General features: G+C 41.6%; 1 protein-coding gene across 2 annotated transcripts in view; it reads right to left on the reverse strand.

The window, feature by feature from the left end:
* The window catches only part of tpk2 (thiamin pyrophosphokinase 2), a 51,560-nt gene that overhangs the window by 2,165 nt on the left and 32,931 nt on the right, over positions 1-16,464 (reverse strand). For both annotated transcript variants that reach the window (XM_030423586.1, XM_030423587.1), the window contains 3 exons: positions 12,002-12,065; positions 11,787-11,917; positions 11,525-11,643 (listed from right to left, as the gene is read on the reverse strand). In XM_030423586.1, the coding sequence (XP_030279446.1) occupies positions 11,525-11,643; positions 11,787-11,917; positions 12,002-12,065 (314 nt within the window). The remainder of the gene's footprint in view (positions 1-11,524; positions 11,644-11,786; positions 11,918-12,001; positions 12,066-16,464) is intronic.

Raw genomic sequence — 16,464 nt, forward strand, 5'->3', positions numbered from 1 at the left:
AGCCTTGGTAGCTCTGCACACCACTGATAAACCATTTTCAGACCAAATCTTGGGTAACTGTTCATCCCAACTGATTCTCTCTCTCCACAGTTCTTGAAACAGGCATTTTACCCGTATGGTAAATGGAGTGAGGAATCCTATAGGGTCAAAGATACGTGCTGATGTCTTTAACACACTTCTCTTTGTGTTTTCTTTGCCCTTTACAATGTCTAGTAGTCCCTTCAAGTCAAACACAAACTCATCTTTCTCTGATCTCCACACTAATCCCAGCACTTTCAGCACATTTCCACCAGCATCTGTCTGTTTTGTGTGCTCCACTTCATGTTGTGTCCACTTGGCTCTCAAATCTGGTGAATTTGTCACCCATTTGCACAGGTTCATGCCAGCATGGGACAGGATCTCTTTTGCTGTGGTGGAAACTGAAAAGGCTTCATCAACATCACTTGAGCTGGAGATGAAATCATCAACGTAGAGAGAATCTCTCAGTGCCTCCACCACCCTGGGCTGCTGACTTTCGTACTGTGCTATGTGTTTTCTTACAGTGGCAGCTAGCAGAAATGGACTGGGTGACACTCCGAACACTACTCTACTCATTCTCATAATGCGCAGCTCATCTTCACAGTTCTTGTTTGGAGGTCCATGGAGCCACAGGAATCTAACAGCATCCTTATCTTTCTCTGCTAGAGCTATCTGCAGGACTGCCTTAGTGATGTCTGCAGTAAAGGCTATCTGGTGTAATCTGAATTTGATTAGCACGTCTAGCAGATTTGGATTAAGGTTTGGCCCAGTCAGTAAACAGTCATTTAGGGAGGGGCAACCTGATGATGCATCAAACACTACTCTCAGTTTTGTTGTCGCTTTTTCTTCTCGGAGAACAGCATGATGTGGCATGTAGTATTTCACAGTCTCTGGATGTTCTTCTGCTGCGATGTTCTCAGTTACATCCTCACAGATGCCTTGCTGTAGATAATCTGTGATGACATCATTGTATCTGTAGTACAGTGTTGCATCCATCTTTAGTCTCCTCTTGAGGCTTTCAAACCGTCTTTTTGCAACTCTGAAGTTGTCTGGGACTGCTGGTTTGTCATGTCGCCATGGTAACTCAACTTCATAGTGACCATTTTTGTAAGTTACAGTCTGTTCAAAGTTCTGTAGAGCCTCGGTTTCTGCTGGGCTCTGGGTCTTTTCGTTGACTATGCCCAGTGACTCCACCTCCCAGAAGGCATGTAACTGTTCTGAGATCTTTGTGTCCTCTTCTAGGCTGATGTGCATGCAGGTGGTGTCGGTTACACTGGATGATGAAAGAGGCCCCTGCAGAGCCCACCCAAAGCTGCTTTCTATGGCAACAAGTGATTCTGTGATTCTCTGGACCTTGCCAGATACCACTTGCCAGTAATAGTCAGCTCCTATTAGCAGTGACAGTTCTGCATCATCAGGACCGTCCAGTGGAAAATCAGCCAGCTGCAGACCCTTTTTCTTTAGCTCCTCTCGGATGGGTTCGCTGGGAATCTTTATCACTGCTGTACACACTTGAGGGGTTTCCACTGCCTCAATCTCTATTTTCTGTTGTGTGTTCCACATGTTTTGCAGTGATACCTTGACAATGTTGCGCTGTACTGTCACAGGAGCAGCAGATCCAAAGGTGTGCAGATGCAGTGTCTCTTTCCCTAGTACTGGTAATCCCAGAGCTTTCACCACACCTTCATGAATGAAGCTTCTTTGGCTGCCTCCATCCACGTACAGCGTACGATTTTTCTTCCTGCTGGGCCCTCTGTCCATGCTTTCACCGTCTGGAGCAGCACTGTATTCTGTGTGTTAGCTTTTGGTTTTGCTGTGTTGGACACAGAGGATACAACAGCTTCCGTACTACCACTGTTCACACTTGTCTGGGGGTTATTTTGGTCACACACTGACTGGTGATGTCTGCGTCCACATAAATTGCAAACACTTTTAACTTTACAGAATTTCGCTATGTGTTTTGGACCCAGGCACACGTAGCATCTTCCCAGCTTCCTTAATTTTTCTTTGCGAGCTGGCACAGAACTGTCAGGGCAATGTTCTGGTTTGTGGTTGGGACTATCACAATAGATGTAGGTCTGTGGTGCTATGCTCGCTGTGTGCAGTGCTGTAGCTGAGGGCATACTCCAACTTTTTGGTTTTCTGTCATAAGAGGGTGCTGGTTTACAGACAGGTCTATTATTTGGCAGAATGTCCCTTTGTGTGTTACCTGGTCTGGTCAGTTGAAGTGCTCTTTCTCGACTTTGAACCTCATTCTGAAGGAAATGAATGAGCTCAGGCACTTTCCATTCACCATTTGGGTCTGACTTGCGTGTCTAGTGCTATGTCCTCTGGTATCAGCTGTAATAGTACTGGGCAGAGCAGGCAGCCATATGTGTCACTGTGAACTCCCATGGATTCCAGGCTCCGGATCTGAATTTCACATTCATCATACAGTTGTCTGAGTGCTGAAACATCTGATGATCTTCTAACAGGAGCAAGGTTCAACAGTTTGGACATATGTGCACTAATTACAATGTCTTTTCTTCCAAAACGGTTCTGTAGTAATTCCACTGCTGCATCATAATTCCCATCAGTCATGCTTAGTCCTGCTACAGCTCTTGCTGCTGTTCCAGCCAGATAGGATCTCAGGTAGGTGAACTTCTCCCTCTTACACAGTGCGTCATTCTCATGAATAGCCGTTTCATACTGGGACCAGAATTCTTGCCACTGGCTTACATCTCCGTCGTATTTTTCTATCACCAGCTTCGGCAGTTTAACAGTCTGTCCGCTTTCTGATCTTACTGTGCCAGAGTTTGCGTCACTCATCCGCTCGCTCACGGGGTCCCGCGTCGTCCTCATGAGCCTGTCGACCCGGGCTTTCACTGTGATGATGCGGTCCTGGTAGTCCTGAGTGGTCGCGATCTCCGCCTCCAGTTCGTCCGTTGGCGTTTCATCTTCGATGCCGTTGTCCAAGTCCGTTAACGTTCCCTCCTTGATCACCAAAACCGACAGCATTTCACAGAGTTTGTCACAGTCGGGTCCATCCTTCCTCACCTCCTCTTCCATACGAGTCAAAAGTTTCGTTGTGGAGGTGCGGATCGTCTTTCGTTTCCGTTTCATCCGCTCGTAGTGCTCGGCCATCTCCGCTGTTAACGACAGGTTCAACGGTAGCTCCAATTTTACAACGTTCACAGTCTTTCAGTCTTGAAATCCCGGGTTTCGGCACCAAAATGTTGTTTTGAAAAGTGTTGGAGCTTCTTAAAAAATGACGTTCACTGTCGTTTCTCATTCAAGCCGATCATATTTACTGATTTAAACACGGAAAACACTGTTACAAGCAAGGACAAACAACAACGGCGACATAAAAGTACGAGGAGGAAAAATCATATCCGTTACTTAGCAACAATAACATTCTTTTTTAGCAACTAACGTCTAAACGCTACACTGGCGGAAGACAACACAACACATTCTTATTTCAAAATAAAAGCATTTGTCATTGTAACCTATTATCCTATTTGTCAGAGAAAATATTTACAACAATATATATATACATACACACACACACATATATATATATATATATATATATATATATATATATATATATATATATATATATGTATTATATATATACACACAATATATATACACACATATATATGTATATATATATATATATATATATATATATATATACACACACACATATGTATATATATATATATATATATATATTGTATATATGTATATATATATATATATATATATATATATATATATATATATATATATATATATATACACACCACATATATATATATATATATATACACACACACCTATATATTATATATCTATATATATATATATATATTATAAATATATCTATAGATAATATATATATATATGTGTGTGTGTATATATATATATATATATAATATACACCACACATATATACAATATATATATATATATATATATATATATATATATATATATATATGTGTGTGTATCATGTATATATATACATTATATATATAATATCTATATATATATTATCACTAGATATATATCTTATTAGATTATATATATATATTATATATCTTATCTATGTGTGTGTATCTCTATATCTTGTATATAGTTGATATATATCTATATATATTATATATATTATTATATATATCTATCTATATTATATCTATTATATCCTATCTCTCTTCATTCTCTGTGTGTCTCTCTGTGTGTCTGTCTCCTATCTCTATCTATATGTGTGTGTGTATATGAGGGCTGCAGCTATCGATTCTTTTTGTAATCGATCAATCTAGCACTTTATCGATCGATTAATCGAGTAATCGGATAAATTTTTTTTTGCGTTTTTAAACAACCAAAACAAATAATGCATAACGAAAATGATGTGGCTGTAAAATGATCAAGCATTTCTCAAAAAAAAAAGAGGTATTCATTCCAACTCCAACATTTGGCTCCAAAACTAAGCCCATTTATTAAGTGCCAGTGCCAATAATTAAACAACAGTACAGTTAAATCAACTTACTGTAAAACATGTATAACATGTAAAACTGTGAATACAAACGTAAATAGTAAAGGCCATTTGGCCTTGGTTTTGTTTTCTTCATACAACATTACAAAAAAAGGATTGCACCTTCTGCAAATTACCCACCTGAGAACAAAGAATGAATATAAAATATCTAGCCAAACAGGTACACAATGTGTACAATTTATAAAAAAATAAATGTAAATAAAACAATTATAAATAAATAAAATAAATAAATCTTAAATAAGGAATCATTTCAAAGTGACACAGACACATTGGATTAGCCGGTGGAGGCGGTGTAATGCACTCAAACAGAGTTTATAATCACAAAACAGCCAATGTAGCACGTAATTCATGATCATGTCTGTATAAAGTGATGTTTATTTTTGCTCTTCTTCGGCGGCTGTTTCAGTGAGTTTTGGGCGCAGAGTGATGAGACGTATACCGTTGAAATTTGTAGAGTCCCAGCTTTCATATGACATGCTGTATGTATCATTAGCATGAAGTAGCGTAATCGCTAACGTCGATTTTTCGGACATGCGCCATTAGCGTGTTTTTTCTACGTGCTCCTTTAGTTGCTTGGTGTCGGAATTGAGTTTCGATTAGGTGAAAATGATTATCATGAGCGTTTAGCCGAGCTTCTTTCCGTGAAGTTGGTGTGCTGCATTAATATGTTGCTACATGGTTACCATGCTCACATGTATAATGCAACATGCGCAGCTCGGGTTGAAGAGGTTAAAAACATCAAAGCTAAACATCATATCTAGTCAAACCGCATCACGACATCACTACAAATACAGAGCTAAATTGTGCCAGCCAGCTAAATTCAAAATGTATTACGCGCTGGTGTGCTTCCTGAACAACGGTCCGTGTGGAACAATCAGATCCCTGTGCGTATAGTGCACGTCATAGGAATTTAACGATGCTTCGAGGCAGAGTTTTTGCCTCGAGGAATTTTTATAATCGAGTTAATCGAGTAACTCGATGAATCGTTTTAGCCCTAGTATATATATATATATATATATATACATATACATATACACACACATACACACACTACTCACAATAAGTTAGGGATATTGTGAGATACAGCCTCATTTGGCCATCCATGAAAAAGCTATTTACTTGGTGTCATTATTTTCACAACCTCACGTGTGGCTGTACAGTTATTTTTTCATTTTGACATACTGTATTAACACAATGGACCTAAAATCACAAAAAAAAAACATAAAATCCTAGTAGAAAAGGTTAATTTTTTTTTACTGTGAAAACGATAAATATGTTTAACAAACCATTTTTTATTACTTATAATGCAAATATAAATTGTTGTTTGCTAAATATGTGCATACATTTAAAACATTTACAAAGTTATATGTAACTATTTACATTTAAATGCAGGCAATGCTCAGGTCTGCCGGAGCTCCTTCCAGCTGAATGAAGAGCTGCACTGCCTGCTCCACATTCTCCTCATTGTTTAGACTCAATAAACAAAAAACCGACCACTACACACTCAACACACTACACCAAACACTATACATAACACACTAACTATACACTCCAAACACGCTAAATGTCACAAATCTCTCAACTCTCAATATCGCTGTCTCTACACCGGCCGTCGTTGCCTGTCATTCATCCGCCTACATCCCTCCCACAACTTCCTGTTCCTCAACAACCAAACTTGCTGCTTGGACACTTTCGTCACAAAAGCCAGTATTTACCGTTTCTTCTTGCACCAGACACAAAGCAAATGTGACGGCAATGTTCGCGAAAAAGCGTGGCGGACATTATTTACCCTAAGTCCGGTTTTGGACGTGCCGGTGGGTCTGGTCCGTCGACTTGGGAGGTGGGCCGACACGAACATCCACAGATTCCGATTCCACTTTGTTGTCCGCGCATTTCCGGATCTCCTCAGACCCGAACAGACTCGGTCCGGACTCGTTTAGTCTAATTAATCCACAACAGTCAGTTTAGATGCACAGAACAGAACGGGACCGAATCGCCGGCAAAATCCCGGTCCAGCTCGCGCTGCTGCAGGTATAAATCCGCTTATTTCTTAAGGTGGGCTCTGCAGTGATTGGCTCTGGTGCGCACATGGCTAAGGTGTGCAGTGATTGGCTCTGGTGCGCACGTGACTGTGGTGGCTCCGGTGGACAATGCTTGTGAATTTGTAAAGCATTTATGAAATAATTTATTAACGGTGTCATTGCAGTCCAAACAAATGCGAAGTCGTACACCCTTGAAACACGCAGCAGCCATGTTCTAAGTCTCAGGTCAGTCTGATCCTGATCCACAGAGATATTTGAGGCGCATACACACACACACACACACACACACACACAGACAGACAGACAGACAGACAGACAGAGATTCCTTGCTTTTATAGAGAGATTTAGGGCAGCAGGAAGGTGTGTGTGTGTGTGTGTGTGTGTGTTTTCATGGCGATGAGGGGACATTTCGCTTACTGCAACAATGTGGCACAGTGATTTGTTTTTAATCATTTGTGAACAATGGAACCCCTGTACATATGGTACAGAGGAATAAAATATGTATATCAAGCATTAGATGCCCACTGAATACGTTTCACAATCAGATTCATTGACAATAAATCACAAGATGTCTCCTTTAAAAAAGGTGATTTGTATAATATGGCCACAATCTGAAAGGAAGTGCAATATGTCTTTAAACATATAGGTAGCGTATCTCCAGAGTAACTGACAACTACAGCTCTTTGCTAGCTATCCTTGGCTTTAACTAGCTACGATTAGCAAATTAGCTCAATTAGTTATGGGGCCATTGGCCCTATTAGTTCAGATGTCTGAACACGGCCTCCCAGATTGACAGATGTCAGTTTAAAGAAGAGGAATTAGTATAGAGGTGATTTACAACAGCTCTGACCAGGACTATGACTCAGGAAGCGAAGACACAACAGGTGGGGACAGCAGAGGCATGAAGTGGCAGAGGAAAGAGACAGTCTGGTATCAGCAGGTTAAAGGCAAAATATATTCACATCCTACTCTGCAAAAGAGATCTCCTTTCTTGACATTTTGAGCGATTATTTTCCTTATTATGTTGGTATTATGAGGTAGGATGGGCTGGGGCTAGCTGATTAGCATGCTGACTTCAGTAGACATTTCTGAGACACAATACAAAGACGTCTTTAATACCACTTTTCCACTGGTCCAAAATCCCACTTAAACACGCTAAGATGGGGCAATGGCAATGTGTAAACTCAGCATTTACAGCCATGTTAATGACCTTACAGTAGGCACAGGTTTTTTCCCCCTCGGCTCAGCTTTGATCTAAACTTGAGACCTGGGTGAGGAGGCTAAATTTTGCTAAGCAAATTGATGATGTAATAGCAACATCCGGTGGTGGCGTGTAAATAAGGAAGGAATTTGGGATGCAGCCAACTTAAGGATGTCTTTATTACTGGACACAGTGTTGGAGGTGGAGCCCCGTTCATTCCTATGAAAGCTTCTCAGTGGTGATTTTAAGCCAAAAAAACTCGACTTACCGGCTATGAAAATACGTGGATCACCGACAGACGAGCTGCACATACCGTTAAAACTGTTGGTTATTAATTTTCAGCTGATGATGGTACTTCTAAAACTGTGCCGGTTTATTATTAGGGTTCTAACCCCGAAGGGCTAGAACCCTTCTAAAATTGTGCCGGTTTATTATTAGGGGGCCAAGCCCGAGGGGCCCCTCGTTTCCTAGGACCAGCGGTGCTAGGAACCCTATTGTAATTGTAAAGATTTTTATTTTTATTTTTCTCCGGCTAAAAGTGGTGCTGCAGGCTAAACCGTGCAAGGGAGGCCGGTGCAATTTGGAGGGTTGGTCCAGACTCCTGCGAATATCTCAGACACAAAAAACTACATATATCCGCTTGCAGGGGGCGCTATAACCTAGGCCAACACGTTTTTGCCTATAACTCCCAATTCGTATGTCGCACATTCAAAAACCTTGTATCCCCAGATTCCCTGAATGGAGCTGAATCACTTTGCGATGCCACGCCCACTTCCGGTTAGAAAGTTTTTTCGCAAAATCGCAAAAACTGGAAAACCTACTCAAACTCCTCCTTGGGATTTTGTCCGATCTGCGTGAAACTTGGCACGTACACTCTTCAGCTGGATCTGATCTAAAGTTATCAAAAAATTTGCAAATTATTCACGAACAAATTTCTGTAGCTAGCTATAAAAATGTTAACTGTTTGATATCTTGGTCAAACTAAATGCTGTGAACACCAAATTTGAGATCCTTGGTTGCCATGACACTGGGAAGGGATGAGCCGAATTTGGCGAATTTTGGCCACTAGGGGGCGCTAAAAATATGGGAAGTTAATATCTCTTGAACAGCTACACCGATTTTTACGAAATTTGGTCGGTATGATGTAGGGCCAATCCTGAGGCCATATCTTGAAGGTGGTCATGAATGCTCAATGTGGGCATGGCTTATTACAACATAAACAACAAACATTAATTTCAGCCAAACTATTATGCTGAGAGCTTTGAAATGTATATGGTACAGATAGAATAGGACACAGTTCTTCCATACCAAAAATTGCAAATGTACTCCAGTAGGTGGCGCTATAATGGATGCAATCGCGTTTTTGCCTGTAACTTCCACATTCTAAATAACACATTCGCAAACCTTATATCCATATGTTCCGTGAATAGAGCTGGGTTTTCTGACATAGGACACGCCCACTTCTGCTGCACATTTCGTTCGCTAAATTGCCACATATGCAAAACCTACTTTTTCGAACTCCTCCTTGGGATTTTGTCTGATCTGCATGAAACTTGGCACGTACACTCTTCAGCTGGACCTGGTCTAAAGTTATCAAAAGAATTTTGCTCGGTCAAATGTCGATGTCGGCGGAAATTATTAACGAACAAATTTCTGTAGCTAGCTATAAACATGGAAACTGTTTGATATCTCGGTCAAACTAGATGCTATTACCACCAAATTTGAGATCCTTGGTTGCCATGACACTGGAAAAGGATGAGCCGAATTTGGCGAATTTTGAGCACTAGGGGGTGCTAAAAAATATGGGAAGTTTATATCTCTTGAACGGCTGCACCTATTTTTAGGAAATTTGGTCTTATGATGTAGGGCCTATCCTGAGGCCATATCTTGAAGGTGATCATGACTGGTCAATGTGGGCGTGGCTTATTAAAATTAATCCAAATCGGCACACATTCAGCCTTTTGCACTTCCGGTGCACTTCCCATTAAGCGAATACCACGGCTCAGACGTTGGCCTGTGTCCTTACTTTTGCCCCGAACCTGTCATCCTTTGGGGCCAACTTCCGTGGGCTCTGCGGTGCGCGGGGTCCGAGTTGCGCGGGGGGCTTGGCCCCCATTCATAACTGCTTGCAGTTCTAGTTTTTATTTGTTGTCTGCCGTTTGAGCTCAAATTCCGTGAGCTGGAATGGACCAGAAACTTGAAACTTGGCTCAATGATTGGAAATGATGTGCATCAACTTTTATTAAAATATGAGCCCAGTCAGCCAGATGGTGGCGCTGTAACTAAGGCTTGAAAATGCGTTTTTGGGAAGGCCACGCCCCTCACACAGTAAGTCTTATTAAATTGAAATTTGACACACAAGTCCAGCTCCATGTGCTCTACAAAAAAGCCTCTGGACCATAGAGCTCCGCCTACTAAGATGTTTTGCTAATTAGCATAATGTGAAAAACAGTAACAACACCAGATTTGGTATACGGCTTCGGGGGATGACAAGACACATTTCTACTATAAATGAGCCAGATTGGTCAAAAAACATGGAAGCCACGGACCAATGTATTTTCGCAATGGGCGGGGCTTAGAAATGATTGGCCATAACTCCAACACCCTTTGCCCTATCATCACAAAACTTGGTGGGTAGGTTCACAACTGTACTGGGAATTTGCCTACTAATGCATTTTGAGCTCAACCTATAGGGGGCGCTATAAATGCTACAAACGCGTATCTCAAAGACCGTTGGATGGACTTTCACCAAATTTGGTATGCATGCTCTAGGGGCAAGTAGTAACTGATTTCTTGAGTGACATGTTGATATGTTAAAGTAGGCGTGGCCTATTCGTAATTTACCATCATTGTTTGTGTTTTATTAATTTATGGCGAACTGGAAGGACTCAGAGACATGAAACTTCGTATGTTGAGTATAAATGACAACCAAATGCTGCTCTGAAAATTTGATCCCAATCTGTCTGATAGGGGCGCTATAACATAGGGTGTAAACTTCGAAAGGCTCTCCCCACCAAGACATGAGTGCTATTGACTTGAAATTTTTAATACACGTCCTCCTGATAGTCCTCTTCAAAAAAGCCTCTTGCAACACAAATGCCGCGGTTACATTTGTTTTTGCCAATTTGCATAACGTTAAAAAAATTCAAATGAATAGAACTTTTGAAAGATTGACTCTATCACCACCAAATTTGATATACGGCTTCGGCGGTTAAAAAGACAAATTTCTACTATAAATGAGCAAGATTGGTCAAAAAACATAGCCACCACTAACCAATGTCTTTTCGCAATGGGCGGGGCTTAAAAATGATTAGCCATAATTCCCACACCCTTTGCCCTATCATCACAAAACTTGGTGGGTAGGTTCACAACGGGACAGGGAATCGGCCTAACAAAGCATGTTGAGCTCAACCTATAGGGGGCGCTATCAATACCATTAGCATGTAGCTGAAAACCCATTTTGGAGAAATCTGGGGCTCATCATGGGTATGTGTTGCACAGATCTTTGAGGAACGCGGCGGCCGATGTCAACGACTGTGGGGGACGAAGATCAGGGTGGCCAGTATGGGGCGCAAGGGGTTAGAACCTGCGGACTGCCGCTTGCGGCTATAGTTTAGTTTAATTTTTTTATGTTTTCATGGGAAATTCTGGCCATATTTTACACATTGCCTCTTTATCTCCAAACAATTGGGGTGTTTTTATGAGTGGTCGTGTTTAGCTCACCTTACTGTAGTAACAGGACAAGCCTTCTCAGCAATGGCTGCTGGGATACAAGCTTCCTCCTGACATTCTTTGACCAGAGTTTGTTTGATGCTGAACCCTGCAGACAGACCCCCTGCTGCCTTGCAAGGTACAAAACACAAGCCTTTTTTAATTGTACAGTACTGAATTTTAGGAACTTTGCATTTAAATGTTGATCTATTAATATATAGAATATTTGCTGAATCTACTAGGGCAGACAGTGTCAGTCCCAGCTTATACTCACCACATTGTCCAGAAGTCCAGGGTATGTCTGCTTAGTAGGGGAGCGTCGTGCCAGCCACATGCTGACCTCCCCACTGCTACTGACAGTGTAACCATTAAGATGGACTCCATACTGCTTCACCCCAAAAAGACCTGTAGTGTAGTGACATGGTCAGCTCAGTATAGGCTAATATTGATTAAACTATACATGGCGCTTTCACTGTGTGCCAAACCTACATGTCGCAGCTCTTTCTATCCACATCAGAGGAGGGTCAGAGAATTTTGGCATCACGCTGTATTTCTGAAAGATAAAGAATGCTTCAAATCATATTTTGTTTCTTATGATGCAAATTAAGCTGATTGTTGGACAGTGCAGTATGATATGGAAGATCCAACTGATTACAAAGAATATCCCTAGAACATTTCATGGTGTCTTTTTTTTACTATTTTTAAGATCATCTGCCTCTGGCCAGAGGACATTTTGTCCTGAATCTAGCAGGAGAGAAAAAGATAAGAATTGTCCACAGGGGACTGTGAAGATCTGCATGAATTGCAAACCGCTGCTCAGGTGCTCACGAGCTGGCCAGCTCGGGTCAAGAGCCAGACTGTCTGGAAAAATTAACACATATTAGTAACATCAGATTCTTCTTTCTTTGGATGAAAAGGAGGAAGGAGAGCTATGAGATGACTTTAGAACCCTTTTTGATTTTAAAGTGGATTTATCTTCATTGCATTAATCAACCTGACTGCAGCAGCAATCTACAGAGGTGACCTCTGCTATTGGGTGGCTGTGTTCTGTAATGTTGACTGCTGACTGGAGCTGGAACAGGTGCTCCACCTCATGAATGTAATATTACAGAGAGCAGACGGGTGAAAAAAAAGAAGAAGAACCAGAGTCTCTGGTGAGTGCTGAACTCAACGAGACATTGACATGAATTCAAACAACCAGACACTAGCTTACTGCTAATGTACAGTAAAGTAATCTGAATGTTGGGGGTGACTAATCACTTGCGTTAATTATGTGATAAACAAAAATGATCCTGCAGCCTTACTCACAGGAGGCCTCTGTGGTGGTGACCACACTACTAAATAAGCACCAATGCATCATAGCATAGCAAAAGTCGACCAAATGAAACGCATTGTTAATTGAGGAAACTTGTGGATTTCTTCTATGATAAATACTCCTAAATTTTGTTGTGTTGAATCAAAAACCTCAGACTGAGGCAGCCCGAGCCTGACACCAGTTAGCATAAGTACCGACAAGGGATTTGCCTACCTGGGCCCCCTGACTGACAGGTAAATGGCCAATGCCATATCCACAGTAAATTAAAAACAGCATCAGACAAAGCCAAAGTCCAAAAATACTTGTAATAGCCAAGCTCAAATAGGCGTGTGAGTGCTTGTATGAGTAGCCGTTTTTATACTGGGCAGCAACCTGCCAATTTGGCTGCCCTTTTTGTGGCTAGGTCCACGAATTTAGACAGACTGCGGTATATCTAGGGTCTGTTTTGGTCCGCCAATATGACGACTAGGAGGGTAGACTTTTTGCGACCTCCATTGCTAAGTAAATCCAAGTTGTCAATTTGCCGGCAATTGCGTGACATGGGCTGAGGTGTCAATGACTCGCACCGTTGTGCGACCCACAGCTGGTAGTTTTAAAACCAGGAAACTGCTGATGACAGCAGTTACTTCATCACATCATCCACGGATGACAAGATGAGCCACTGGAAAGCTGCTGAGGTCAGGGAGATGCTAGGGAGAAGGGGAGAAAAAGTGCTGCTGTCCAGCTAGTTTCATTTAGCGGCAAGCTACTAACGGTCGTTACTTTCCAATTAAAAGCCCCCCGCTACGAACCCATTTCTAAACTCCAATGGGGTGCAATGTAAAGCTCTTATTTTGAAGACAAATGCTTCCTGTTAGCTGTCTGGTGCTTGGGGCAGCTAAGGGGGCGAGGTGCTCAGCTGATCGCTTCCTTTAATAGCGGGAGTTTAAAATTTGGCATGTGTTTGAATGAGGAGGTGAGAATATGGGCCACGGGTCTATAATTGAGTCGTCGTGATGAGTCATGGCTGAGCTTGCGGCGTTTGCCTTCTTCATCTGCGAAGAAATGGAGGAAATTGAAATTCCATTAATTTTTAAGGAAAATCAACAACGAAGGCGATCAGTTTTCTTACCTGATGCTATGGGAACTTTGCTGGAATTTTTCTCATATTAATCTCCTTTGGAAATTATTCAATCTGAGCTGTGCAAAATAATAGTCAACCAAAACTTGTGGGCAGAGGGATTAGAGCAGTGGAAGTGCTGCCGTGTTGCATGCAGACGACCGGGGATCAAGACTTGTGTCAAGTGTGTCTTTTGCAGAGGGTGTATCTGATTAGTTACCTGAATAGTTGCCTATTTGTTTGAAGTGTACTTATCTGTATAGATAGATAGCTAGGCTACTATGTTTCAGGATTCCCTCAGGAAACATTGTGTCATTCTCATCTTATCTCTGTAGGCTACCAGGTTAATTTGAAGTCTTTACAACAAATGTTTAAACTAGCCTACAGTCCTTACCAAAATATCAACATTCAGTGAAACACCAGGTATCTATCTATAAATATAGATCTATCTATCTATCTTTATAGATTCTATAAATATAGATCTATCTATCTATCTTTATAGATTCTATAAATATAGATCTATCTATCTATCTATCTATCTATCTATCTATCTATCTAGATATCTAGATGTATATATATATATAAATATAGATCTATCTATCTATCTATACATACATCTCTCTCTCTCTCTCTCTCTCTCTCTCTCTGAGTGGAAGGAGTGAGTGTGTGTTGTGATTTTTTTTCTAACTTTCTTTTCATCTCAAATGCTGTAAATAGTGTAGTTGTAGGTGTATTCTGTGTTTATTGTGTTGGTGTGTATATACAGTGGTTCTAGGGGTTTTGTGCGGGTTTTGCGGTCGGCCAGTTTTCGCTGGTCGGCGTGCTTAACGCCGGCATGGATTTTACCAAACTCAGCAGGAAACATGGATTTAAAATCTCTCCGGGTTTCCCGTGCTCAGTGGAGGACTGCAGTTTGGCAGTGGGAGAAGTTGTGGGTCACAGCAGCATTAAATCTGCTGCTCGGATGAACGGCGCAGTGGTCATTTTTGTGGATGAGACTGAAAAAGTAAACAAAGTGATTGAGACCGGCAATATTGTTAACGACACATTTGTATCAGTGTCTCCTCTCAATACACCTGCTAAACGAGTCATCATATCTAACATCCCGCCGTTTATCAGTGATGATGTGTTGTTGAGGGAACTGTCGAGGCACGGGAAGATCGTTTCCCCTATCATGAAGCTGCCGTCGGGCTGTAAATCTCCGCTGCTGAAACACGTCGTTTCACACAGACGGCAGGTTCACATGATCCTTAATAAGAAAAATGAGGAACTCAATCTGGTGTTCAATTTGAAAGCAGACGAATTTGAATATATTGTGTTTGTGACCTCGGGGACTCTGAAGTGTTTTGGCTGCGGGAGGGAGGGTCACTTAATCCGGGCCTGTCCTGAGAAAGCTTCCTCTGATGATAAAACACAGAGAGAGGAGGCCAGAGGAGACACACAGAGACCGACTAAAGATGGTGAGGGGAAAAAAAAGACACAGCAGAGACAGGAAAACAGTGAGGCTGGAAAAGATACACAGAGTGAAGCAGCTGTCAGTCAGAAAGAAAATGAGACAAGCAATAACAGTGAAGAAGCAGAAGGAGAGCAGACTGTGTTGAACAGTGCAGACGGAGCAGCACAGGACACAGTGAGGGACAGTGATGAAGACCTGATGCAGGAGGAAGAGAATGTGTTTAAAGTCCCTGTTCTCAAAAGAAAACAAATTAATGACAACAGTGGTTCTCAGGCTAAAAAAGGACCAGTAACCAGGAGCAGGGAGGGTCAGCAGGAGGAGCAGCCAGAGTCTGAGTCTGGTATGGAGGAGGAGGAGGAGGAGGAGGAGGAGGAGGAAGAGGTCTGTGCGGAAGACAACCAGCCTCAGACCGACTCACAACATTCTGTTGAATCACAGCAGCAGGAGAAACAGTATGAAGTGAAACAGATAAAAAAATTCCTGCAAATAACAAAAAACATGAAAAAAGTGAAAGTTGAAAATTACTTTGAAGACAAAGAATTGTTTTTTCTTTCTGCCCGGTCACAGATGAGAAGCAGAGGAAAGGGAGGTTATTCTGACCAGGAGATTTACAGACTGAAGAAAATAGTGCAGAAACTCAAACAAGAACTTTATAATGATGAGGACTCAGAAGCCATGTAAGATAGTCTGTTTGATGTCTTTGTTACTCTGTGTGTTACTCCTCACATCAGAGATCATGAGTGATTTCACAATCTCCACACTCAATTTAAATGGAGCTAGAGATGTGAGGAAGAGAGCGAGTCTGTTTGAGCTTGTTAAACTGAAGAGCATCAATGTGATATTGGTTCAGGAAACGCACAGTGACACTTTAAATGAGACTGACTGGAGGAGAGAATGGGATGGGGAGGTTGTTCTTAGTCATTTAAGCAGAACCAGTGGAGGAGTGGCAGTCCTCTTCTCCAAAAACTTTCTGCCAAAGTCTCATGTGGTGGAGGAAGTAATACAGGGCAGACTGATGGTGGTTAGAGCCACATATGAGCTTTTTACTATTGTGTTTATAAATGTATATGCTCCCAACACAG

The sequence above is a fragment of the Sparus aurata genome, chromosome 7 (assembly GCF_900880675.1).
Source record: "Sparus aurata chromosome 7, fSpaAur1.1, whole genome shotgun sequence".
NCBI classification, from domain to species: Eukaryota; Metazoa; Chordata; class Actinopteri; order Spariformes; family Sparidae; genus Sparus; species Sparus aurata.